At 43.3% G+C, this 26,654-nt stretch overlaps 1 protein-coding gene across 3 annotated transcripts in view; it reads right to left on the minus strand.

Annotated features, from left to right (window-relative positions):
• The window catches only part of SEPTIN8 (septin 8), a 109,475-nt gene that overhangs the window by 25,214 nt on the left and 57,607 nt on the right, over positions 1-26,654 (minus strand). For 2 of the 3 annotated variants that reach the window (XM_056574947.1, XM_056574946.1), the window contains exons 5-9: positions 21,608-21,769; positions 15,673-15,769; positions 13,101-13,269; positions 12,074-12,206; positions 10,659-10,849 (exon numbers count right to left, since the gene is read on the minus strand). In XM_056574947.1, the coding sequence (XP_056430922.1) occupies positions 10,659-10,849; positions 12,074-12,206; positions 13,101-13,269; positions 15,673-15,769; positions 21,608-21,769 (752 nt within the window). Of the gene's footprint in view, positions 1-3,364; positions 4,204-10,658; positions 10,850-12,073; positions 12,207-13,100; positions 13,270-15,672; positions 15,770-21,607; positions 21,770-26,654 lie in introns of those variants that run through there. The other variant, XM_056574948.1, reaches the window with a different exon arrangement.

Here is a 26,654-nt window from a genome sequence, read left to right on the forward strand (position 1 = left end):
ACAAGCCTCCACCCCGCATCTCTAGTCATCCGGCATGGAGTGAAGTTCGCTCAGTGCATCGGATGTCTGGGGTGCTGCAGCAGAGGACGCGGGGGCCCCAGCGGCAGGACCCCTGCTATCAGACATCTTATGCCCTATCCTCTGGATAGGGGATAAGATGTCTAGGGCCGAGAGTACACCTTTAAGCCACGTTTTACATGCCGTAATTTCAGAATGGAATCCGGCAGAAAAATTCAGCTTGGATATTCTGTTGCAGCAGGGTCCCTCTGTATCAATAGGATTTTGCTGCACTGTGCACAACAGAATTTCCAGCCCCCGCAGAATCAAAACCGAATGACCATGGATTCAGGAGTTTGTCCGGCGCAGAGAGGAACCATCAGGAAGCCAAGTAAAATCAATGGATTTATTAAATGCAACGCGTTTCGCTGCGCATGCGCAGCGAAACGCGTTGCATTTAATAAATCCATTGATTTTACTTGGCTTCCTGATGGTTCCTCTCTGCGCCGGACAAACTCCTGAATCCATGGTCATTCGGTTTTAATTTTACTTCTACCCAGGAGGGCTGCAGTGGACCTTCTTGTACATTTCTTCTGCAATTTACCTTGTTGTGTGTGGGCGCACAACCAACTTTGGTAAGCGGTTTGGGAATTACCGTCCCCCACCCCCACTAACAAGATCTGCTGATCCCGCACATGAGGCACCTTCCTCCCTCTCTCTAGCCCCCGCAGATAAAAATGTCAAGTCTTTCTGCGGAATATGCTCAGATATGATTTGCAGTCTTTGCAGACACCGCATTTCTGAGCAGTCCTAGCACCATTTGATAAGTTGGTACCTGCTGCAGAGGGGATATCCTGCTGAAATGTTTCTGGCCAGATGTGTGAACATAGCCCTAAGTCTCTGACTCAAAGGGAAGCAATGTTGTAGCGGCAGGATACAGGTTCATACTTCCGGCAGTTCTGTAGGCTGCTGCTAAAGTGAGCAGTGTGCGGAATTACCCGTCTGTGGGACTTCCGGCAGTTCTGTAGGCTGCTCGCTTTAGCTGCTGGCTAAAATGTTGCGGGAAGTTTGAACATATATTCTGCTGTAGCAATATTACAATTGTCCTTTAAATAAAAAATTAAAAAAAAGGATTTGCTAGGGCTGTAAAATAAGAGCATATTCGCCGAGTTCGGCATTGGCGCTCCATTCTTCCCTAGAGCCTGTGTTTACTTATAAGAATGACTTGCTGTCCTTGCTTAGCGGATGTTTCAAGCACGTTAGCCTCAGTGATAGGCTGCTGTGCATCCAGAAGAAGAGGGACAGCAGGTCATCAGGGTAGGTAAACAGGCGCCAGCGGAGGACTCCACAGGTAGAATATGCTGTATTTAATTATTTTACAGGTTCTATTTTTTTCCAGTTACATCAGAGAACCACTTTAAAAGGTTTCCTCCCTCTCCACACTTTAATTTGCTATGTACAATGAATGTTGCAAGTGGAAAATCTTCAGACCCTTTCACTTTTTTTAAATACATTTTTATTTTTTATTTTAGCACAAGGCTGCAACCTAATATAAAAAGAAGGGGGGGTTGAAGACTTTTCAGATGCATTGTGCAATCTCCTCCCGTTTCATGCTGGTATCTGAGAGAAGGGAAGGGTAGATGAGAAAGAGAGGAACGTAAGAGGGACTGACAGTAACACAGCCAGGGGCAACCTGCTTTGGAATTCTGTTGAAGCCAGCTATGTAAATTGCATTAAGGAAACAAAGAAAATCAGTGCAAAGGTGTCCATATCCGTTAAGACACCCATGTATATATCAGCCACGCTGAAGGTCCCTGATGGCCCTATATTTTTTGTCGCTTGGAATGAAGTCGGCTCAGCTGAACAACTTTTTAGCTGGCAGTTAAAGGGGTACTCCGATGGAAAACAATTTTCATCAACTGGCTCCAGAAAGTTGAAACAGTTTTGTAAATTACTTCTATTAAAAAAAATCTTAATCCTACCAGTACTTAACAGCCGTTGTATGCTCCAAAGGAAGTTGAGTAGCTCTTTTCATTCTGACCACAGTGCTCTCTGCTGCCACCTCTCTCTGTGTCATGAACTGTTCAGAGCAGGAGAGGTTTTCTAGGGTGATTTGCTTCTACGTCTGGACAGTTCCTGATACGGACAGAGGTGTCAGCAGAGAGCACTGTGGTCAGACAGAAATTAACTACTCTACTTCCTCTGAGTAGCCCTTTAAGGTCTATACAAAGCTTTGCTCCTTCCATTTTGTACCTGTGACATTGCCTGTAAATGCCCTTAATGTAGGGGTAAGGGGAAGACAAATTCAGCTACCTTCCTTATAGATATATTTACAAAAAGTAACAAAGCATAAAATAGTAGCAGTAAAAAAACAACTTTGTCGTGTAGAGAATTAAGCGCCTTACAAAACATAATTTACTCCAAATATGGAGTGTCCGCTAGATGCAAAAAGAATAAAAACATTCCTCTGCTTGGAAAAAAAACAAAAACATTTCTGATCATTTATGGTGAAAACACGATGCGCTAAAATGCGTCAGCCAATCACTGCACAAATTTGTTGCCTAACGTGGTGATTGGCCGCCACATTTCAGCCACATGAATCCGCTGAATTATTGTCACTGTTTAGCTACTTGCTCCATGGAAACACGTATATTCTAAACTACTAGATGTCAGCCAAAATATATAGATCTAAAGTTATACAGGATTATTTTATTCACTAAGAGCTTAAATATTTTATACAATTGATGTATAGAAGCATATGTAAAAAATATCTTAAAAGTTCTGTACAGTCTGAAGCCATTAAAACTGAAGTTAATGTATTATAGATTGTCCTATCTACTTCATATAAAAAGGTTTTCTGGGGGTATGGTCTATAAGGTGTGATTATTGGGGGGGTCTGACCCGCTGCAATCCTTAAAGGAGTAGTCCAGTGGTGAACAACTTATCCCCTATCCTAAGGATAGGGGATAAGTTGCAGATCGCGGGGGGTCTGACCGCTGGGGCCCCCTGTAATCTCCTGTACGGGGCCCCGACAGCCCACGGGAAGGGGGTGTGTCGACCTCCGCACGAAGCGGCGGCCGACACGCCCCCTCAATAGAACTCTACGGCAGAGCCAGAGTGCTGCCTTAGTCAATCTCCGGCTCTGCCATAGCGATGTATTGAGGGGGCGTGTCGGCCGCCACTTAGTGCGGGGGTCGACACCCGCTATCTGGCCATAGAGCCTGGCCAGAGAGATCGCAGGGGGCCCCAGCGGTCAGACCCCCCGCAATCTCAAACTTATCCCCTATCCTTAGGATAGGGGATACGTTTTTCACCACTGGACTACCCTTTTAATGATCATTAGAATCACTTGATGGGGCTGAGCTGGGTTACCAGGTATATCCGCCAGAAAACCCCTTTACTATAAACATTAGAAGAAAGGAAACAAAGGTTTTTGGTCATATCAGCTAAATTATCCCTCCTATCAATATGGAAAATCCATTAAAAAGGATCAACCTTTAAGAAAGTTATAAAAAATACGTAAAAAGTGAAAAAACATATTAAACAGAGTAATACAGCTTGCTGCGGTCACCTGGAAAGATGGCAATGGTGGGGTTATGTCTCTATAGAAAACCTTTACACTGTGTTAAACCTGATGTTCCCTTCCGAACAATTTTTGCATGTAATAAAAGGTCATCCATTTTACAGTGAATGGACTACAATTCCGCAGTCTATAAATGTTGCGCCGCATCCATTCACCACCCATTAATAACACAGCTTGCAGCAAATCACTTTACATATTAGGTGAACTGAAAAAATGGAATTCTATGTTTACTCAAAGTTCCCTAAGTTCCTTCCTTTTCAGGATAGCACTAGAACAGCAAATCTCTACCCACAGTGAATCTTCTATTAGTTAATAATTAATATAATAAAAATATCATGGATGTCTTGGGTGTGTCAGATTATGCACATATTAAAAGTATTGGTAAGAGTTTTAAATACACATTTGGTGTTGCACCAGAAAGCTTCACGCTTCTAGAATGAATAGGACTCACATTGTTCCTGCATATATTAAAATGACTGGGTACGTTGTAAACTCCTAGTATCCAGGATGTCGGTATGCTTTGGTCCACACAATACAATGTTAGGATGGATGGTGAGAATTCATGTAATGTAATGACATGAACCTGTAAGTCCAATCTTGACATGTACGTCTGTGCATCTTAACTGAAAAAAAAAACATAAAAGCAAAATAAAATAAGGATACTTGAGATGATAACAGTTAGGCAGGGTTCACACCAATATTTGTACCGCCACGGCACTGGTACATTTAAAAACTGTAAAAATGACATGCAGACATATCCATGCTCGGACAGGCACTGGCCCCATTCACGTCACTAGCTCCGAGTGTAGTCTGCTAGTGTAGCCCCATTTATTTTAATGGCCCAAGTGTAGTCCACTAAGCATGTTTTGGCTTTGACGTGGTTGCAGCATGCCTGTATACTTTTGGTAAATGACCCAAAAATATACAGGCATGCTGCCACCACGCTTCTCAGTCAAAGCCAAAACATGCTTAGTGGACTACACACTTGGGCCATTAAAATAAATGGGGCCCATGACATGTCATTTTGCAGTCTCCCCAAGTATCTGTGCCTCGGTGGAAAAAAAATAAAAAAGAGTGGTATGAATCAGCCTTAAATGTAAAAAACAACATAAAACAAAGAAAATCAAAAGCAAATGAAAAACTCCTAGAAATAATGATAATACTACAGAATCTAACAGAATGGGACCAGATTTGTTTCAGTCTTTTCTGACTGTGGGTACACCACCCTTCTTCCAGTGGTAAAGAAATTGCTATATAATGAAATATTAGCCAACTTTGTAATTTAACTTTTGTTTTTTTGTCCTCACTATTTCTGGTACCTGTACACTTTAGAAAGTGTCAAATTCAGCTGGTTCAACTAATGTGAATGGGGGGCATCCGGAGAACAGGGGAGGGAAGTGACAGGCATGTTGGATTTTTATTGCCCGATCACAGTTCTTCTAGAGAGATAACCTGATGCCGGACCAGTCTGGCTGTGGAAAAATCATCAGCCGCACATCTTGTGTAATAGGGGATGTATAGCCGATGGTCGATCACTGGATCATGCCTTGTGAAAGCTCTGTAAACTAGTGCCGATCAACACAATCAGTGCTTGGTATTAGGGACGGGTCCTTACTTCTCTCTTCATAGACAATTTACATGTATTGAGAAACACTGTAGAGTTTTGGGAATGCCTCATTGAGCATTGGCTGCATACAAAAATAGGAACGGTAGTGGTGTTTTTTTCTTTTCTTCTTTTTAGCAGTTTAATACTACAGACAGCTAAAATAAGGGTAACAAATAATATGGGGGAGATTTATCAAAACTTGTGCATAGGAAAAGTTACTGGGTTGTCCATAGCAAACAAATAGTTTCTAATTTTTCAGAGGACTTTAAAAAACTGAAAGAAGCGATCTGATTGGTTGCTATGGGCAACTCAGAAACTTTTCCTCTAGACAGCTTTTGATAAATCTCCCCCTCTGTCTCCTAGAACCAATAGCTAGCTAACCCGGTCAGCAGGTTAAAGAGGTTTTTCCTGCTAAAAAGGTTCATGTTAACCTATACTGGACACAATCACAACAGATTTTGAGCAATTAAATATATAATCAAAAATATTTAATTTTCTAACAGGAAGGATAGATCTTGAAAATGGGGAGAAATTAAACACAATGTAAGAGCTTATTTTTTTTTATACTAAAGAATAATGACGCCTTCCTTGTTGTGGTATGGATTTTTGCTGGATGGATCCATAACACTCATATAGAATTCCTATTCAAAAACTCTCACCATTGGGGTCACCGATAAAGATTGCATCCAAAGTGCTCATTGAAACAGAAGAGGTTATGGTGGAGTAACATTTTGCTTACTGGGATCTCTTCAGTTCTCTTTACTCCATTGCGGTTTTTAATCCATCTATAAGCACTTTATATAAACACATAAGGAAATGTGACTGGCAGCCATTAGAGAGAGGGACCACAGTATAAGATGTAGCATGATTATTTCCTTATGGAATAAGCAGGTAAAATGTGGGATGCCTCATAGACCTCATGGCACAATGCCATTGTTGGCCACACACATTATATATATATATATATATATATATATATATATATATATATATATATATATATATATATATATATATATATATATATATATATATATACACACACACACACACACATAGATGCAGGGAAAACTCTTGGGAAAAAGGCACAAATCTGAAAAAATGGAAAGAAAATCCCCATTGGGCTTGATGGAAATATTGTTCCAAATACACTGCTCAAAAAAATAAAGGGAACACTAAGATAGCACATCCTAGATCTGAATGAATGAACTAATCGTATGAAATACTTTCGTCTTTACATATTTGAATGTGCGGACAACAAAATCACACAAAAATTATCAATGGAAATCAAATTTATCAACCCATGGAGGTCTGGATATGGAGTCACACTCAAAATCAAAGTGGAAAACCACACTACAGGCTGATCCAACTTTAATGTAATGTCCTTAAAACAAATCCAAATGAGGCTTTGTAGTGTGTGTGGCCTCCACGTGCCCATATGACCTCCCTACAACACCTGGGCATGCTCCTGATGAGGTGGTGGATGGTCTCCTGAGGGATGTCCACCCAGACCTGGACTAAAGCATCTGCCAACTCCTTGACAGTCTGTGGTGCAACGTGGCATTGGTGGATGGAGTGAGACATGATGTCCCAGATGTGCTCAATCGGATTCAGGTCTGGGGAACGGGCGGCCAGTCCATAGCATCAATGCCTTCCTCTTGCAGGAGCTGCTGACACACTCCAGCCACATGAGGTCTAGCATTGTCTTGCATTAGGAGGAACTCAGGGCCAACTGCACCAGCATATTGTTTCACAAGGGGTCTGAGGATCTCATCTCAGTACCTACTGGCAGTCAGGCTACCTCTGGCAAGCACATGGAGGGCTGTGCAGCCCCCCAAAGAAATGCCACCCCCCACCATTACTGACCCAAAGGCAAACTGGTCATGCTGGAGGATGTTGCAGACAGCAGAACGTTCTCCACAGCGTCTTCAGACTGTCACGTCTGTCACATGTGCTCAGTGTGAACCTGTGGCGAATTTTCCAATCTCTGTGTTCTCTGGCAAATGCCATATGTCCTGCACAGTGTTGGGCTGTAAGCACAACCCCCACCTGTGGACGTCGGGCCCTAATGCCACCCTCATGGAGTCTGTTTCTGACCGTTTGAATGGACACATGCACATTTGTGGTCTGCTGGAGGTCATTTTGCAGGGCTTTGGCAGTGCTTCTCCTGCTCCTCCTTGTACAAAGGCATAGGAAGCGGTCCTGTTGCCCTCCTTTGGCCGCCGCCTCCACGTCTCCTGGTAGCGCCTCCATGCTCTGGACACTACGCTGACAGACACAGCAAACCTTCTCACCACAGCTCGCATTGATGTGCCATCCTGGATGAGCTGCACTACCTGAGCCACTTGTGTGGCTTGTAGACTCCGTCTCATTCTACCACTAGAGTGAAAGCACAGCCAGCATTCAAAAGTGACCAAAACATCAGCCAGGAAGCATAGGAACTGAGAAGTGGTCTGTGGTCACCACCTGCAGAACCACTCCTTTATTGGGGGTGTCTTGCTAATTGCCTATAATTTCCACATGTTGTCTGTTCCATTTGCACAGCAGCATGTGAAATTGATTGTCAATCAGTGTTGCTTCCTGAGTGGACAGTGTGATTTCACAGAAGTGTCATTGACTTGGAGGTACATTGTGTTGTTTAAGTGTTCAGTTTATTTTTTTGAGCAGTGTATAAAGGCTTTACACATTCTAAGAACATGCAAACACCCATTAATATAAATCAGGCAATCTACATCTCCTCATATTAATTCCATTACATGCATTTATCATTTAATAGATGGGAAATATCACTGTACATAATATAAACCATGGGCAGAATGTCCACATAACACAATGCAATACTTGCAGGAACTTTCCGCCCAGGGGTGTGGAAATTTTATAAAAAACTACTTGTCCACGGGACTAAAATGGAGCAAAATCTACTTGTCCTTCATGACGATCCACTTGTCCCGGCCAATTTTGGCTTTTACGCTCTGATTTTTTCCTCCCTGCCCTATAATAGCCATAACTACCTACTATAAGGATACCTTTTAATTTTTCAATAACATATTCTCTGAACCAAAAAAAAAAAAAATAAAAAAAAAAATAAAATAAAATATTATATTATATATTATATTATATATTATATTATATTATATTATATTATATATATATATATATATATATATATATATATATATATATATATTTAGGGAAGTGATATTGAAATAGTAAAAGATAATTTTGCAGATTTAGTGTTTTTTCTTTTCTGCGCCATTTACCTTGTGGTTGGGGTAACATGTTAGTTTTATACTTTAGGCCGCCTGATTACAGCAATACCAGATTTTTTTTATTGCCATTTTTAACCCCTGTAGCTTTATTTTTTTTCCACATATCAGGCTGTATGAGGGCTCATTTTTTGCGCCATAATCTGTTTTTTGTATCGGTACCACTTTGGTATTGATCTGACTTTTTAATCGCTTTTTAACTTTTTTTTCTGGGATATTATAAAAATTGCAATTCTGTGGTTTGGTATTTTTTTTACATTTACTGTACGGGATACATAATGTTATATTTTAATAGGTTGTATAATTACGCACGAAGCGATACCAAATGTGTTTATTTTTATTATGTTTGCATGTTTTTATATAGGAAAAGGGGGTGATTTGAACTTTTAACATGGAAGGGGTTAAAGGAGAACTACGGGATTGAACATTTTATCCCCTATCCTAAGGATAGGGGATAAGTTTCAGATCGCGGGGGTCCGACCGCTGGGGCCCCCCACGATCTCCCGTACAGGGCCCCGGCTCTCTGCATATGGTCAACTTCGTGTGGTGGTCAACACGCCCTCTCTAACCAGAGAGCCGGGGCCCCATACGGGAGATCGCGGGGGGCTCTGAAACTTATCCCCTATTCTTAAGATAGGGGATACATTTTTCAATCCCGTACTTCTCCTTTAATGCAGCGGTCTTCAAACTGTGGCCCTCCAGATGTTGCAAAACTACAACTCCCAGCATGCCCAGACAGCCAACCTCTGTCCTGGCATGCTGGGAATTGTAGTTTTGTAACATCTGGAGGGCCACAGTTTGAAAACCACTGGGTAAATGTGTGTCTTACAAAATTTTATACATTTTTTTTTTTTTTAACACTTTATTACACTTCTATGAGGAATCATTAGATTCCTCATACAGATGAATAGAGTTCTATTGAACTCTATTAATCTGTGTGCTCTGTGATCCATTGATAGAGCCTAGTCCAGCCAGGATCTATCAATGACAGAGCGGGACAGCAGGGAACAGAGGTAAGCCCACCGGCTACCTCCATAGTGGATCGCCCCCCTGCGATCGCGCTGCGATCCCCCCCACTAGCCCACCAGGGAGCATTCCCATCTCCCTTTAGACGCCGCTTTCAGCTTTGACAGCGGCGATCTAAAGGGTTAATAGCCAGCCGTGGCGATCGCCGCATGCAGGCTATTAGCGGCGGCCCCCGGCTACTGAGAACAGCCGGGGGCTGCAGAGTATGGAGCGGGCAGGAATCCGGAGCCCGCTCCATACTCCCCTGTTAGCGCCGCATGCATCTCCCCGTGCAGACGCGCCTCCTCAGCTCTCCGAAGCTACAGCTGGGGGGAGTCAAGGCAGAGGACGCAGGTCTGCACGGGGAGAAATAAGCCACGCCCCCTCATCTCCCCCCGCACGTCTGCAGAGCAGGGGAGAGAAGACAAATACACAGCTTCTCATCTCCCCTGCTCTGCTACGGAGGACACAGGTTTTTATAGCCGGGGGCTGCAGAGTATGGAGCGGGAAGGAGTCGGCAGCCCGCTCCATACAGACTGCAGATCGCCGCCTCGCTTGTCAGGTTTGGCCCTGCTTGCCCGAAGCAGGGCTAAGGGCCGGACAAATTCACCTGCCCGGCGCCCAAAACTGCTTGCCCCGGGCATTGGGCGATAGGAATTCCACATCCCTACGCCACATCTAAACTGGAAACCATTCTTTGGATTTCAATCAAACCATAATACTTTCCCTCAGACTGAGTACAAAATAGCCTTCTTCCACCCGGTACATCTGATAAAGGGGTTCACCCATTAAAAGTCTAATGAAACCCTAATCTTTGAGATGCAGCCGCTCTAAAACCACCTTTCCCTGACTGCCTGCGCAGATTAAGTTACTTGTGCTGTTGCAGACCACTAAAATGAATGGTAGTTACAAAAACAAACCCTTCTGTAGTGCTCATCCATCATATGAACGCCCTGGCTACTAACAAAACTAAGGCGATATGCCTGGATGTGTCCTTTGTTGCATAAATTATTTAGTTCTATATATTCCTATAAATGATACTGGGACCAAATGGGTTATGTTTCTCTTTGGAGGAGAGCATCGTAAAGAAAGGTGGAGGCTTCTTGGTCATTAATGCTGCACTGGGAATTCTGAGAAATAAGGAAAATATGCAAAGAAGCTCACAAAGAATCCAATAAGAGAAGAAATAAAAAAAACTTACTTTTTCCTGTCCTTGTCCTTCTTTAAAGGCTGTTGAGACATTGCTTGGAATGACTGTGACTGCATGGACTCCACCGCCATTTTCCTTCTGTTGAACCCATTCATCTCCTCTTCTAACTCCTTCCTCCTATCTTCCAGCTTTTTGTTCTCATCATGGTGAATCTTCTTTAAATGTGCAAATTTCTCTTGCAGCTGTAAGAGTTTCATTTATTTCTATTAAATCACGCAAAACAGTTTTTGTTCCCTTTATTTTATCTTTAGACCAGACATGATGTGTGTAATAGAGGCAATGTCTGCACCTGTATAATGGATGCAACTCCTGGCAGAACCATGGGTCTAGAAAATCAAATTGAAATAATCATAGTGATCAAATATTCTGTTAGTTGGGGTCATAAGACCTGTGATCAGGGCAGAACTAGAGCCTGTATTATGTACATGTGAACGTGGCGGATCCACAATGACCAACGTGCTTGCACAAACACAACTGTATTGAGTCTTAGGGTAGGCTCACACATAGTGCAGCGTATTTGACGCTGTTGATGTGCTACTGACCGTCCCTAAAGTGATCCCAATGCTGTGCTCTGCGTTGTCTGCTCGTAGCAGCAATCCATCGCTACGAGAGGACACACAGGGAACTACAAGTTGCGCGCGCGCAGTTTACTCACTCACCGCTTTTGACTTCGCTCAGAGAGCAGGGGGAGCGACCGAAATGTTTGTGAGTACACTGCTCATGCGAATCGCAGATTGCTGTGTCTGCTCATAGTTGCGGATTGCTGCTAAGAACAGACAACGCAGGACAAAGCAGAAAACTCACTCTCTGGATGGTCAGTAGTGCATCTGCAGCGTCAAATACCCTGCTGATGCGCTGTGTGTGACCCTCTACCCTTACCATCAATCTCAGCTGCCAATTAACCTATTCTTACCGCTACAGTGTCCGAGCTAAAGTATTTATTATATTCAAAGGCTTATAAAGCACCAATATAGTTCACAGCGCTGTACAGAGGTTGTCATTTAAATTGGTCCATGTCCCCAGTGGATCTCACAGTCTATTTGCCAAGCATACACTAGGGTCAATAATGATATTATTGGGAAGTCAATTAACCCACCAGTGCATTTCCTGGGAGGAAATCCATACAGACTTGATCAGTAATAAAACCTCTACATCAGTGGTCTCCAAACTGATCAGTAATAGAATCTCTACCGCAGTGATCTCCAAACTGTTGACCTTCAGATGTTGCAAAACTACATCTCTCAACATGCCCGGACAGCCGCTGGCTGTCCGGGCATGCTGAGAGATGCAGTTTTGCAACATCTGGAGGTCCACAGATTGGAGACCATTTCTCTATGTCAGTGTCCTGACTGAATATACATCCGGAAAGACTGCAAGTAAATAAATATAGTAAGAAAATCACCAACCTCACGCTCCTTCTCCTTTAGTTCAGCTTCAGTTTCCTTGACTCTGTTCACAAACATCTGTCGCATCTCTTCCTCTTTCCGATGCAGGTCCTCAAGAAATTCTTTTCTTTTGGCTTCATAAGTCTCCTGAAGACTAAACCACAGCAGAAAGAACAATGCGTCAAGTGACTGTGGTTGGTAAAGCCATTGTCATCAGATATGCTATAGTGAAACACTGCTCTGCACATAAGACTGCCAGGACTTCCTTGTTTGTCAGGGTAAGATGTATGATGTTGCTGTGATCATTCATCGCACTGAAGAAACTCCCAGCTATATCAGTCTGTATAACAAGAACCCCGCACAAAGCCTAAGCCGCTAAATTGAATAGAGTGTGGAGAGTACAGTAACCCCCCGACATGCAATAACCCAGACATATGATCAAATCGACATACGATGGCCTCTCAGAGGCCATCATATGTCGATGTTAGCATCGACATACGATGCTTTTATATGTCGGGGGCCATCGCATTAACTGCTATCCGACAGCGCAAAATGTTTAAGCTGCTGTCGGATAGCAGTTTAAGCATCCCGGACAGGTTCACTTACCTATCCCCGCTGCTCCGGGTCCACTTTGCGATCCTCCGGCGTCTTCTGCATCTTCTCCGGGGTCCGGGCCTTGCTTTCTGGTGTCGTTATTACGTCCTGCGCACGCCGTCCCGGCGCAGCAACGTAATAACGTCACCAGAAAGCGAGGCCCGGACACCGGAGAAGATGCGGAGGAAGCCGGAGGATGCTGAAGAAGACGCCGGAGCAGCGGGACAGCATCGGGAGCCCCTGGGACAGCATCGGGAGCGGTGAGGACGCGGTTCGGAGCGGCGGGGACAGGTGAGTATTAAATGCACTTTTTACATTGCACGAATCCCTCAACGTATGATGGATTCGACAAACGATGGGTCGTTTGGAATTAATTACCATCGTATGTTGAGGGACCACTGTACAGGTTAGCAGCTGAACACTGTCAAAGAAGTAGCAACTTTCCTGTACTGACCTGAATGGCTGGCTATCAGGGTCCGTGTCTTTAAATCCCATCTCTTCTAGCTTGCAGCGCCTGTATAGCTCATAGTGGCGGGTGTGTGTCTGCTCTCGGAGGTCTTCCATGTTGACCCGAATCAGCATTTCTCTCAGTTTTACAAAGTCACAGTGGCTCTCATTTTCAACTATATATCAACAGGGAGAAATATGAAATAATCTCAGGATTCTATCATTAACCTTTATCAAAAAACACTTCAGGATGTAAATGGGACAAGTCTGCCCAATGTTATTATAATTTAAATTAAAGTACTGCAGTAAAATAAACAGTCTGATCGAGGGGGGTCCGATTGCAGAGACTCCCGCGATCTCCCGAATGGGGCATCGGCATTGACTCGCTGTGCGCTGGCTAATGTGCGTGTCGTCGACCTCACTGATCAGGAGAGCAGCAGCAGAGCCAGGGCCCCGTATAAGAGATCGCGGGGGGACCCAGAGTTCAGACCCCCCACGATCAGACCAGTGTTATATACCGCAGATCTCCTTTATCCCGGTAGAGATTTTCAAAACCTGTGCAGAGGAAAAGTTGAAATTCTGCGCAGTGACCAGTACCATCAGTATGAATGGGTATTCCGCGAGACCCGTTCACACTGCGGAATTTCAGCAGCGGACAATTCCGCTGCTGAAATTGTTTCGCGCAAAGAAAAAACATGTTCACTCTTTGCGTGGAATTCCGCGAGTACTGCATAGCAGTCAATGGTGACGGCGCAGTGCCCCGCTGCCCTACCGCCGAAGAATTTTCGCCGGCGAACACCTGACAGATTCTCCACAGAGTGAACATACCCTAAATGACAAAAATCTGGTTGCTACGGGCAACAAGTTTTGATAAACCTCCCCCATATTACATGCATACCTACAAAATACAGGTAATGATATACACCGATCAGACATACTATTAACATTGTGCAGGTGCCCCTTGTGCCATCATAGAATCCGAAAGACCATTAAAAGGCGGCCAGAAAAGTTAAGGCCTACATTTTTGTGATAAAAACTTTCACTTTTCTGTTTATTTGCTCAGAAGCATTGTGGAATATCCCAGTGATCTTGGTTAAAGGCTGAAATGTGTTTTTTTTTTGTTTGTTTTTTTTATAGAATTTTTCAGCACAATATGCACACTGCTATATTTGGAGTAAAAAAATAATAGCACATGGCAACACCAAAACCTCTAGTAGGGGAAAACAGCTCACCCCATCCAGCTCCAATAACCTGTGTACAGGACCTGCCAGCACTGCCTCCAGCTTCAAAGCACGAACAATAGAAGAAAGATTGTTCAGCACATTGATACAGAGAAAACAGTGTCTTGGCTTTGTTTTCCATCAATGTTACATGAAGAATGCAAATAGGAACAGTAAAAATGCTTTACATGTTTCATGTTAACAGCACTTAATCATAGAATCACAGACATTTTTTACTGTTCCTGTTTACATTTTTCATGTAACATTGATCCTGAATAAAGCTAAGACGCTGTTTTCTCCATATACATGTGCTGGACCAATCCTAACATCAAAACCTTATCCCAACTATAATGCATGGTTTTGGGCCACTTTACTGCCTCAGGGCCAGGACAACTTAAAACTATAAAAAAATATATATATATTTTCAGGAGAATGTAAGGGCAGCATTCCCTGACTTCAAGCTTAAAAGGGGTACTCTACCCCTAGACATTTTATTCCCTATCCAAAGGATAGGGGATAAGATGTCTGATCGTGGGGGTCCCGCCCCTGAGGACTCCCACAATCTCTCCTGCAGCACCCCTGATCCTCGCTCTATGCTGCTGAGAAATGCAGGAGAGATCGCGGGGGTCCCCAGTGGCAGTACCCCCACGATCAGACATGTTATCCCCTAGCCTTTGGATAGGGGATAAGATGTCTAGGGGCAGAGTACCCCTTTAAGATGTCTAGGGGCAGAGTACCCCTTTAAGATGTTGGGTGATGCAACAAGACAACAACCCAAAACACACCGGTAAATCAAAAAAGTTTTCTGTTTTGGAATGTCTGAGAGTACAGACCTTAAAATGGGTATTCTGAGTTAAAAGTAGATATCCCTTACGCACATGATATGGGATAAGCGTCAGATCGTGAAGTTACCGATTGCTTGGACCACCTACAATCTTGATACAGGGGCCCAGACGCTGTTTGGAATGGATCGGCATCTCAAGCATCCATGCTGCCGGTCTATTCATTCTCTATGGAACTATTGGAGATTACCAAGCACTGTACTCCACTACCTCCAGCATCTGTATGAATAGAATGGAAAGGCAGCACGTATGTACAAGTCACTGCTCCATTCAAAACAAAGGTGTAAGGGTCCCATTCTTAAGATTACAGGGGGAGGGTGGTATATTCAGTTACATTCGGAATATCTATATTTGTGACATAGATAATCAGATTATTTTATTAGTAGGGTTTACTTTTTCTTGAAACCGTGGTACAAAGATGCTAGATTGTACCTTTGCTGACACGATAATCAATGCAGAGTTCACTATGTCATTAGGTCTATAACATTAATAAAAATGTAAAAGCCTGGTTACATACCTTGTACAACTCCCCATGGGTATTGTCTGGCTCTCACAAGCTTATTCCCAACTTTTACCTCCTCTGTGCTCCCCACTACTGCAAATGGGAGGTGAGCCTAAAAACCGAAAGCAAAATTAGGTCTTTGTAAGTGGACAATAAACTACTAGCACAGACATAATAGACAGACAATTACTCATTCCCCTTTGTGGTACTGGAATGGAGCAAAATATTTTGGCAAAATTTAATGCATTTATGGCAGCAAAAAACACAACACACTAATAAAGTCCCTATACAACTAAACAGAACCACCCATAAAATGAAGTAAATATATGACAGAAATGGCGGTGGGCCTTTATGGCACTTTCTTTTGCCTCCAGAGGAAAAAAAAAACTATTTGCACTAAAATTAACTCTAGAGGGCACTAGAGTGCTGCAGAAGAAATGTACTGGGGACAATGAACACAGATTACTCAACAGGAACAGGAGACACACAATGTTTACTTTCCAAGAAAGAAAAAGAATAAAATTATATATATATATATATATATATCTCAATCAAAGAAAGCCTATAAAGAAATATATAGAAAGTCTATATAGAAAGTCTATACGTACTGTATGTCATTGTAAAGAAGGATCTGGTGCTATTGGTTTCAATATCACCAACATATGTGATAAGGGTGTTCAAAGAAATTTACAGTCGATACACACAAAAATCTTGTGAGTGTCCAAACCACTTAGGTTCCTTCATCAGGATGGGACCTAAGAAGTCTTGAAAGTTTACAATCTCTCAGTTAGCCAATAAAGGCATCATTGGTACTCCACTGGTCTTCTACATTTCTACGGCCAACATAGAACAAACTCATTTGTTCAAACCACCAAATACAAGAATGTCCTCATACCCACACATGTAGGGCTATTGGTGTAGTTAAGAATTTAGATACACACAAATCTTTGTGGCATTGTTACACTTGATGGAAATCAGAAGTGGGTATGATGTCATCTTTCCATAATGCATTCTTAAATCATACAGTTAAAGAGAAACTACCCATCATCCATACCGTGGACTCAAGGCCTATGTGAGATCTTGCGCATGCGCTGCCAGTGCATCAAAGACCTAGTTAGTATAATGAATAAAAGACACAGCATATCTGCATTACAAAGGGACCAATGAAAAATGTATTACAATCTCTATTAAGCAGGTTCAGCAGTTTCATATGGCCAAAAGTGGTGTCAGTTTTCCTTTAACCCCTTAAGGACCCTTGACGTAAGCGTACATCATGACACCCTGGTACTTAAGGACCCATGACGTACGCGTACGTCATGGAGAATTCCAGACCCTGCCGCTCACCGGGCGGGGATCTGACCGGGATGCCTGCTGAAATCGTTCAGCAGGCATCCCGTGCAAACGCCCAGGGGGGTCATCAGACCCCCCCATCTCGGCGATCGCGGCAAATCGCAAGTGAATTCACACTTGCGATTCCGGGTCATTACGGGTCTATAGTGACCCAGAATATAAGGGGGATCGCGGTTGTCTAAGACACTCACGATCCCCCTGAAGGTATAGGAATGAGATGGCAGGGGTGCCACCCCTCCTATCCCTGCTATTGGTGGTCTAGACGCGACCACCAATAGCAGATCGGGGGCGGGGGGTTAACTTTCGTTTTCTCTGTCCTTCCCACCCACAATAGGCGGGGCAGAACGGGGAACGAAAGGAGACCGGCGCCGAAGATCCACTTACCGATCCGGGCGGGCGACGGAGGCTGCGGCCGATGGCGACGTGTGGCTGGATCCAACGGAAGCCGGTGAGTTGCCTAGCAACATCTGGAGGGTACAGTTTGAGACCATTATACAGTGGTCTCTAACTGTAGCCCTCCAGATGTTGCAAAACTACAACTCCCAGCATGTCCAGACCGCTGTTTGGGCATGCTGGAATATGTCGTTTTGCAAGATCTGGAGGGCTACAGTTTGAGACCACTATATAGTGGTCCCTAAACTGTAGCCCTCCAGATCTTGCAAAACTACAACTCCTAGCATGCCCAAACAACTGTTTGCTGTCTGGGCATGCTGGAATTTGTAGTTTTGCAACAGCTGGAGGACCACAGTTTGGAGATCACTTTGCAGTGTTCTTTAAAACTGAAGCCCTCCAGATGTTGCAAAACTGCAAATCCCAGCATGCACAGACAGAAAACAGCTGTCTCTGCATGCTGGGAGTTGTAGTTGTGTACCTCCAGCTATTGCATAACTACATCTCCCAGCATGCCCATCGGCGATCAGTGCATGCTGGGAGTTGTAGTTTTGCAACAGCTGGAGGCAGACTGGTTGGAAAATACTGAGTTAGGTAACAGAACCTAACTGAAGGTTTTCCAACCAGTGTGTCTCCAGCTGTTGCAAAAGTACAACTCCCAGCATGCACGGTCTGTCAGTACATGCTGGGAGTTGGAGATTTGAAACAGCTGGAGGTTTGCCACCCATGTGAACGTACAGGGTACACTCACACGGGCAGGTCTACAGTAAGTTTACTGTTTAGGCTGCGGCAAATTTTTCGCCGCAGCACAAACTCCTAGCGGGAAACTCACCGTAACCCGCCAGTGCTAATGTACCCTAAAAACACTACACTAACAAAATAAAGGGTAAAACACTACATACACCCCTTACACTGTCCCCCCCCCCCCAATAAAAAACGTATCGTGCGGCAGTGTTTCCAAAACGGAGCCTCCAGCTGTTGCAAAACAACAACTCCCAGCATTTCCGGACAGCCACTGACTGTCCAGGCATGCTGGGAGTTTAGCAACAGCTGGAGGCACCCTGTTCGGGAATCACTGGCGTAGAATACCCCTATGTCCACCCCTATGCGATCCCTAATTTAGTCCTCAAATGCGCATGGAGCTCTCTCACTTCGGAGCCCTGTCATATTTCAAGGAAACAGTTTAGGGTCACATATGGGGTATCTCCGTACTCAGGAGAAATAGCACTACAATTTTTGAGGGGCTTTTTCTCCTTTTACCCCTTATGAAAAGGAAAAGTTGGGGGCTACACCAGCTTGTTAGTGTAAAAAAAATGTACACTAACATGCTGGTGTTGCCCCATACTTTTTATTTTCACAAGCGTTAAAAGGAAAAAAAGACCCCCAAAATTTGTAACGCAATTTCTCCTGAGTAGAGAAATACCCCATATGTGGGCATAAAATGCTCTGCGGGCGCACAACAAGGCTCAGGAGTGAGAGCACACCATGTACATTTGAGGCCTAAATTGGTGATTTGCACAGGGGTGGCCGATTTTACAGTGGTTCTGACAAACGCAAAACAATAAATACCCACATGTGACCCCATTTTGGAAACTACACCCCTCATGTAATGTAATAAGGGGTGCAGTGAGCATTTACACCCCACAGGTGTCTGGCAGATTTTTGGAACAGTGGTCAGTGAAAATGAAAAATGTAATTTTTAATTTGCACAGCCAACTGTTCCAAAGATCTGTCAAATGCCAGTGGGGTGTAAATACTCACTGCACCCCTTATTAAATTCTGTGAGGGGTGTAGTTTCCAAAATAGGGTCACATGTGGGGAGGGGGTCCACTGTTCTGGCACCACGGGGGGCTTTGTAAACGCACATGGCCCCTGACTTCCATTCCAAACAATTTTTTTCACAAAAGCTCAATGGCGCTCCTTCTCTTCTGAGCATTGTAGTGCGCCAGCAGAGCACTTGATGTCCACACATGGGGTATTTCCATACTCGGAAGAGATGGGGGTTTCAAATTTTGGGGGGCATTTTGTCCTATTACCCCTTGTAAAAATTTTCAATTTGAGGGAAAACTAGCATTTTAGTGAAAAAAAAAATATATAATTTACACATCCAACTTTCACGAAAAGTCGTCAAACACCTGTGAGGTATTAAGGCTCACTGGACCCCTTGTTAATTGCCTTGAGGCGTGTAGTTTCCAAAATAGTATGCCATGTGGATTTTTTTTGCTGTCCTGGAACCATAGTGGCTTCCTAAATGGGACATGCCCCCCAAAAACCATTTCAGCAAATTTTGCTTTTCAAAAGCTAAATGTGACTCCTTCTCTTCTGAGCATTGTAGTTTGCCCGTAAAGCATTTTACGTCCTAACATGGGGTATTTCCATACTCAGAAGAGATGGGGATACAAATTTTGGGGGCCATTTTGTCCTATTATCCCTTGTAAAAAATGTAAATTTGAGGGAAAACTAGCATTTTAGTGAAAAAAAACCAAAACATTTTCACGTCCAACTTTAACGAAAAGTCGTCAATCACCTGCGTGGTGTTAAGGCTCACTGGACCCCTTGTTAAGTGCCTTGAGGGGTGTAGTTTCCAAAATAGTAGGCCATGTGTGTTTTTTTTTTGCTGTTCTGGCACCATAGGGGCTTCCAACATGTGACATGCCCCCCAAAAACCATTTCAGAAAAACTCACTCTCCAAAATCCCACTGTCGCTCCTTCCCTTTTGAGCCCTCTACTGCGCCCGCCGAACACTTGACATACACATTTGAGGTATTTTCTTACTCGAGAGAAATTGGGTTACACATTTTAGGAATATTTCTCTCCTGTTACCCTTTGTAAAAATTAAATAACTGGGTCTAAAAAAAATGCCAGTGTAAAAAATGAAGATTTAGAATTTTCTCCTTCAATTTGCTGCTATTCCTGTGAAACACCTAAAGGGTTAACAAACCTTTTGAATGTCATTTTGAATACTTTGAGGGGTGCAGTTTTTATAATGGGGTCACTTGTGGGGTATTTCTAATAAGAAGGTCCTTCAAATCCACTTCAAAACAGAACTGGTCCCTGAAAAATTTCGATTTTGAAAATTTTGTGAAAAATTGGAAAATTGCTGCTATACTTTGAAGCCCTCTGGTGTCTTCCAAAAGTAAAAACATCTCAACTTTATGATGGAAACAAAGTAGACATATTGTATATGTGAATCAATATATAATTTATTTGGGATATTCATTTTCCTTATAAGCAGAGAGCTTCAAAGTTAAAAAAATGATGCAAGTATCGACATTTTCTTTCCAACCTTTTTCGATTTGTAATACTTTTTTTTCCCCCATTCTTTTGTACATTATTCTGGTGGCAGTCATCTTGGCTCAAACTTTTAGCAGCATTTGAAGTTAGGCTGGGTTCACACTACGTTTTTGCCATACTGTTTCCAATCCGTTTTTCTAAAGAAAACCGTATGGCAAAAAAACGGATGGAACAGTATGGAAAAAAGTAAACCGTATGCGTTTTTAAACAGTATACTGTTTTTAAAAGTGCATACAGTTCCGTCAGTTGTTATAGACAAAAATGGGAGGGGTCTTGGTGGGGACTTTAGGATTCAAATGCGCATGTGCAAAGTAAAAACGTATACGTTTTTCCCGTATGGAACCGTATTATATGTGCGTTTCCCATTGACGTCCATGTTAAAAAAAAAACGTATACGGTTGCAGTACGGTTTTAAACCGGAGTCAAAACCGTGGTTGACCACAATTTTGTCTCCGGTTTAAAAACCGTACTGCAACCGCATACATTTTATTTAACATGGATGTCAATGGGAAACGCACATGTATACGGTTCCATACGGGAAAAACGTATACGTTTTTACTTTGCACATGCGTATTTGAATCCTAAAGTCCCCACCCAAGACCCCTCCCATTAAAAATGGACATTTTCAAAAACGTATGGGTTTTTTTTCTATAAAAACTGACGGAACTGTATGCACTTTTAAAAACAGTATACTGTTTAAAAACGCATACGGTTTACTTTTTTCCATACTGTTCCATCCATTTTTTTGCCATACGGTTTTCTTTAGAAAAACGGATTGGAAACAGTATGGCAAAAACATAGTGTGAACCCAGCCTTAGGCTTTACAGCACTGCCCGTGGACATAGAAACAAAGGACCGAAGGGTACTCTATGGGAGTTTGTTTTTACCTTTTTTTTAATTATATTATATTACTTACGTTCATGACAGAGTTGATCTCTGCCACAGCATCGTCATCGGTTGGAAACTGATAGATCTGGACACCATTGCTGACCAGCTCGCTCATGATCTTGATCTTGAACTTGTGGAGCTCACTCTTGGAAATGGTGTCAGCTTTAGCAATTATTGGAATGATATTAACCTGAAGAAGAGACAGACGATTAGAGATAGTGAGCAGGTTTTCTTGATATGAAAGTGTCACAAAGAATAGAATGTAATCTGTCTAGAAAATGTTATATTTGTTTCGCCCACACTAACCTGTTGGTACAGGCGTGCAGTGCGGGTGACACGGATGAGAACCATACTTACCTGTCCTCGATTTGGGCTGCAGGCTTGGTGTGTAGGTAGAGCATTAGGAGCCTGCTGAAGTGCTGCTTCATTGCTTGGTCTGGCTGCAAACCGACCCAAGGAAGCATCGCCTGTGCACCAAGCCTGCCACCCAAATGAGAAAGATAATATTTGCAGGGCTCCAGATGGTGACCAAAATGGGTGACGATTTGACCATGAATTTGTAAATGGCAAAATGATTTTTAATTTTGTAAATTGTGACAAGCACTGCCACAATGCTGTACTGTCTTAAAGAAAAAAAACAAACAAACACACACACCTTTCTTTAGGCATCTAGCAGACGCAATTCTTCTAGAAGATCCACCTCTGACTGACATGGAGCTCCGAATGGAGAAGGAGATCCAATGAGTAGACCTGTGTCTCCCGTATAAGGGAATAACAGCTAATTTCTTCCAAAAACAGCACCACACCTGTCCCCAGGTGTGGTGCTGTTTTGTGTGGTATTACAATTTGGCTGTATTCACTTCAATGGTGCTAAGCTGCAATACCACACACAAACTAAGGACAAGTGTGGTGCTGGTTTTTTTATTTTATTTTTATTCAGCTCCAATTTTCTAATCCTAGATAAGCATCATTAAAGGGGTATTCCAGGCCAAAACTTTTTTTTATATATCAACTGGCTCTGGAAAGTTAAACAGATTTGTAAATGACTTCTATTAAAAAAATCTTAATCCTTCCAATAGTTATTAGCTTCTGAAGTTGAGTTGTTGTTTTCTGTCTAACTGCTCTCTGATGACTCACGTCCCGGGAGCTGTGCAGTTCCTATGGGGATATTCTCCCATCATGCACAGCTCCCGGGACGTGACATCATCAGTGAGCAGTTAGACAGAAAACTTCAGAAGCTAATAACTATTGGAAGGATTAAGATTTTTTAATAGAAGTCATTTACAAATCTGTTTAACTTTCCGGAGCCAGTTAATATATAAAAAAAAAGTTTTTGCCTGGAATACCCCTTTAAATGCAGCTAAAACCTTTCTATGTTTTCATGTCAGTCTTCCACACTGCTGTAGCACATGTATTAACATCCTAACCCAATGTTTCTCCACCAAGGTGCCTCTGGCTGTTGCAAGATTACAACTCCCAGCATGCCCAGACAGCCTTTGACTGTCCGAGCGTGCTGGGAGTTGTAGTTTTGCAACATCTGTAGGCACCCTCGTTGGAAAACACTGTCCCAAACATTAAAAGTGCTCATGACCAATATCAGGGATTGCTGCAGTACATTCTCAGCAGTCTCCCTTCCCCCACACCCAACAATCCCGTTCCAGTTCCGTCCATGCATATAAGAGAAACAGGGCAAAAATGTCTAAATAGAAGCTTCTAGCCAAATAGATGGTTCTTAGTCATGTGAAGAAAATGTGATTGTGCGTAGACATGTGGTCAGGCAATATCTTAACACTAACAAAAGCCACAAGAGTTCAACAAGAATTCACGTTTTTATTCAGGATTATTGGAAAAGAAAGTTTCTGAAAGTTTCTTTTCACCCCGAATTTGTATCAGCAGTTTACTGTACGTGCTGGTAAGACTCCCGGCATATGCGGTAAACACATTACCCAACAATGTCTTATTGGCCTCCACTGGGTGGTAGAGTCAGTATTGGCTAAAGGGAAAGCAGGAGGGTACATTCACTCAAACATTATCTGCAGCAGAGTTTATGCTATTTTTACTCATTTTGATATCTGCAGTATCAAATCATAAACTGTATGTGTGTCTGTATGTACTGCAAGGGTAGGGTCACATGTGCCGTATTTGCTCCTGCGTATTTTCCTACCCCCTGAAGTTAATGGGTAGCAAAATCAGCTGCAGAAAATCTGCAGCCAAATATGGCACGTGTGGCTCTATCCTAAAAACATATTGCGTAGGTACATCAAGTGTTGCCAACTCATCACTCGAAAAACAATCCTTGGGAAAAAAAAAAAAAAAACATCTTACAATATAGCAATACACAAATCTGATTACAAATCGACACATATATGTATATATAAATTTCACTTTGATAGTGGCATCTAAAGGGTTAATGCTGATCGCAGCCATTTCTCACTGGCTTTGAAGGAAGCTCAGCTCCTGAGCTCGCTTTAAAGTTTCTTAGTGGACATGCTATATACATGTACGTTGTGTGCTGATAAGGAGTTAAAATGGGGCGATTTATGATAGTGCTGGGCGATATACCGGTTCATACCGAATACCGAAATTTTTGTGCTGCATGATATGAATTTTTCCCATACCGCAATTCCCGGTTTGGCCCCTCCCCCTCAGGAATTAATTATCAACCCAGCGCTGACCAGCAAGCGCTGTTCTGCCCCCCCCCCCCCCCCCCAATTATTTATAAGCCCAGCACTATGCTGTCCCCCATCTGGGTACTACTCACATGTCACCCGCAAGTGCTGCCCTCCTTGTCCTCCTGTTTGTTGCGGGCCACCAGCGCTGGAACTCTGTACTGTACGCTGTATCCCTATGCCCGGGCTGCAAAATATAAACAAACTTTATCGCACCTCCCTACATTCCCCCGTCAGTCCGGACCTGCTTCCTGGGGACAGGAACGTCGGAGAGAGGTCAGCCTATTCCCGGCCGCAGCGATGTTCCGCCTCGGCCGGTGATAGGTTGAGCGCACTGTCATGAAGAAGCCGTCTTCTTATATGACAGTGCGCTCAACCTATCACCGACCGATGCAGAACATCGCTGCGGCCTGGGATATGCTGACGGCTCTCCGACGTTCCCATCCCCAGGAAGAGCGTGAGGCTGACGTAGGAAGGTGCGTTAAAGTTTATTTTGTTTATATTTTGCAGCCCGGGCATAGGGATACAGCGTACAGTACAGAGTTCCAGCGCTGGCGGCCCACAACAAACAGGAGGACGAGGAGGGCAGCGCTTGCGGGTGACATGTGAGTGACCCCGATGGGGACAGTGCAGCGCTGGGCTGGTAATTGGGGGGGGGGGGGGGCCCCGGGAAGCAGAACAGCGCTCGCAGGTCACATGATAAGGGGGGGGGGGGGGGGGGGAGAAGTACTGTTATATACTGTGGAACCGCCATAAGTTACAAAAATACCGTAATACACATATTTGGTCATACCGCTCTAATTTATGGGGGTTTCTAACATACAGGCCCCTCAAATCCACTTTAGAACTGAACTGGTCCCCTAAAAATTTTACATTTTCAGAAATGTTCTTAAAAATGTGCTGCTAAACGTCTAAGGGCTCGTTCACACTCCGCCTGCCCCAATCAAAAAATTCCTTTCTGCAATCAGTTTACTACTTTTGCAAACTGCTGTAAAAGAATCCCATTGATCTCAATGGGATGTTTTTTTTTTATTTTTACAGTCCTTTATAACCAGTTTGCATCAGTTTTGTTTGTAAACCGTTATTTTTGACGGCCAAAAGACGTTGAATGCAGAATTTTTTGGGCCGTCAAAAATAACGGATGAAAAACGGGTCTTTTAAATTTAAAATTGATCTCTATGGCAAATGGATGAACCTTTAATGTCATCCGTTTGCCGCCGGTTTATACTATCAGTTATTACTTCTGAGCATGCTCAGAAGAGGTGAAATCAGCAGACTCCTGCAGTATGGAGGGACTACTACTACTCCCATCATGAAACAGACTTGTTTCCATGATGAGGGTAGTGTTAAGGATGATTATGATTATTGATTGATGATAAGGATGATCGTCTACTTTACACAAGGGACTACACAGTAGTATTTCCCCGGCTGCAGGAGTTTGCGGGTGGCTGGGGAGACTACATTAGTGCGTGTACTACTACCCCCATCATGGGACAGAGTCTGTTCCATGATGGGGGTAGTAGTACAGGGGCTGAGGGATTGATCGCACAGGGTCTCACTACTATTGCAGCTCTGCTCTAACAAAATACAGGCCGGGCACACACACACACCATCTTTTGGGGTCTCCATCACAGATTCCTTCCAGGAGTTGTCTGGTCTGCTGCACAACAGACAGCAACAAAGCCCAACGGACCGCAAAAGACTCAAAGTGTACCCGTCAGATCCAATAATTTTTTTTTTAATATCTCACTCAGTATCTAATCCTGACCATGTACATCTAATTTGTATGTGTCTAGCACCTTTATTTTTTTTATTACACTTAATTTAGCTCACTAGTCTGAATTCCTCTCAAATGGAAGGGGCGTGGCCTCATTGTGCAGGTCTCCGCCCCCTCCCTCAGTATGCTGTCTGCTCACATCTCCCCTAGCATTAGAAAAACTACAACTTCCAGCTTGTCCTCACTGACAGTAGCAGGACAAGCTGACAGTGGGTGGATTTTTCCTCCAGCTGTGAACCCTGCGCTCACAGCTGTCAATCAAGGAAGTGTGTCCATGACATAGGTGATGATGCATGGACACAGCAGGACTAGTATGTGTCCAAGCATGCGGGGAGGGCTTGCTTGACTGGCTTTTTCAGTATGAAATACTGAAAATTTTCTAACGAAAGCAATGGCAAAACCTATTGGTTTAGCTTGCTTTACAACATATCAAAAGTTTTGTATTTGACAGTGCCCATGTAAAGAAGATACCCGGTGGATTTTTTTTATATCCATTGTGCCTGGGCTGCAAAAAAGATATTGGTCTTCTATCGCCGGATGCAGCAATGTCCCACCTTGGCCGGTTATACAGTGTCATGTTATTTGCCTGGGCAAACATGACAATGTACTCTCAGCCCATTACTGTCTGA

This window comes from Hyla sarda, chromosome 4, assembly GCF_029499605.1.
Source record: "Hyla sarda isolate aHylSar1 chromosome 4, aHylSar1.hap1, whole genome shotgun sequence".
In the NCBI taxonomy this organism is placed as follows: Eukaryota; Metazoa; Chordata; class Amphibia; order Anura; family Hylidae; genus Hyla; species Hyla sarda.